This window comes from Penaeus monodon, chromosome 1, assembly GCF_015228065.2.
Source record: "Penaeus monodon isolate SGIC_2016 chromosome 1, NSTDA_Pmon_1, whole genome shotgun sequence".
NCBI lineage: Eukaryota > Metazoa > Arthropoda > Malacostraca > Decapoda > Penaeidae > Penaeus > Penaeus monodon.
In genome coordinates, this window is record NC_051386.1 from 1,273,528 (window position 1) to 1,275,440 (window position 1,913).

Genomic DNA, 1,913 nt, shown 5'->3' on the forward strand with positions numbered 1-1,913 from the left:
TTAACCTACACAATTTTTTATTTCAAGTTGGAATCTTCACTGCAGGAACAGTCATTTCTTTGTGCCTGGGATTTTGTTAAGAATACCGCTGTAAAAAACAAAACTACTTCCTCTTTTATTTTTTGTTAATTTTTGCAGTTATAATTGCAAAAACTTGACAAGACAAGCTTTCATCCTGGATGGGCTGCAGGGTGCCCTAAATTTATTTGATACCATGAAGCAACATTACCCACCGGGGGAAAATGTCCAGAGATGCTGCATTCTTATAACACAGAGCACGCCCATGACTAATCCTTGGTCTCCAATAAGCCCAGAAAAAATTATCCTTGATTTGAAAAGGGTAAGTTATTCCTCCTTGAGTTTGATTTTTAATCAGGTCACTGTCCCCAAGGGATATTGACTTGAATTCTGGATAATGAAATCTGGAAATGCATGTATTGGGTAATGTTGATATAGATGTATATTTTTTGTATTGTCAGTAATATATATACCATACTTAGTACTCCAGTGAAAGCATGATTTTCTTTGTTCTCTTCAACAGTGTGGTATCCAATTGTCAATTATATCAGTGCACAAATTGGTAGAGTTGTATCGTCTGTTTGATGCAGCAGGAGGAGACCACCAGGCCTGCATGGCTAAGAATTATGCAAGCAAGCCACAACACCTTGTCCTTCTCAAAGACATTATGTGAGTAATGTTATGATACGAATCTTCACTCTTTATTTATTATAAAAACAACAACATTTATTCTGCTTTGTAACAGTTTTATATAGGCTTTAATGAGCATTAGATATTGTATGGTAGTGCTTCCTGAGTAGGAGAGTAAACACCCAGAGAACCTGACGGGATCTGCTAACGTCCTTTTTAGTCTGCAGGAGAGAGCGCTGAGCCCCTCGCTCATACCTTACACTCCAGTGACATCAGTGGCCACGCCCCCTGCCCCGCACGTGTCACAGCCACCCACGGGCCCAGGACCTTCTCCAAACACCCTCCCAACGGGCCCCGCCACACCCTCTCCGGGGCCAGTCAACGGGGGCTCACCGGCTCCCACGCAGGTCCAAACACAAGGAGTGAGTCTCGCTTGGGCTGAGTGGGCTTTAAGGGGGCCAGAACATTTCTTCACTGTTTTTTTTAAGTTGTCCCAATGTGTATCTTCACCTGTTCGGGGAAGGGAGGCTGCTGTAGGATGTTTGATCCTTTGTGATGGACTTTGAAATAGAGGGAAAGGTGGTGTGGCAACTCATGGTCAGCTCAGAAAGGAGCTTTGAGAAATGTTTCAGGCAGTGGGGAAAAAAGTTGGTTAATTAGATAGAATCCTGAAGGCCCTACTTTTAAGCTTTTAATCTTTAAAATGCCTGTGTGTGTATGCACACACACACACACACACACACACACACACACACACACACACACACACACACACACACACACACACACACACACACACATACATTCATATCTATAACCACATACACAAACACATACATATACATGTACATGTAGATGTACATGTACATATACATTTACATATACAACTGTACACGAGACATATACATATACATATGCATGCATGTATGCATAAATGCATGCATACATACATACATGCATACATGCCTCCATGCATACATGGATGCATACATGGATGCATACATGGATGCATACATGAATGCATACATGGATGCATACATGGATGCATACATGAATGCATACATGGATGCATACATGGATGCATACATGGATGCATACAATATACATTATATATATATACATATATATATATATATATATATATATATTATATATATATATATAATAATATATACATATATATATACATATATATACATATATATATACATATATATATACATATATATATACATATATATATACATATATATATATACATATAT

The 1,913-nt window shown here is 38.5% G+C and overlaps 1 protein-coding gene across 1 annotated transcript in view; it reads left to right on the plus strand.

Annotated features, from left to right (window-relative positions):
- The window catches only part of LOC119574167 (mediator of RNA polymerase II transcription subunit 25-like), a 23,339-nt gene that overhangs the window by 4,841 nt on the left and 16,585 nt on the right, over positions 1-1,913 (plus strand). The window contains 3 exon segments of the mRNA XM_037921304.1: positions 139-340; positions 542-687; positions 869-1,090. Of these exon segments, the coding sequence (XP_037777232.1) occupies positions 139-340; positions 542-687; positions 869-1,090 (570 nt within the window).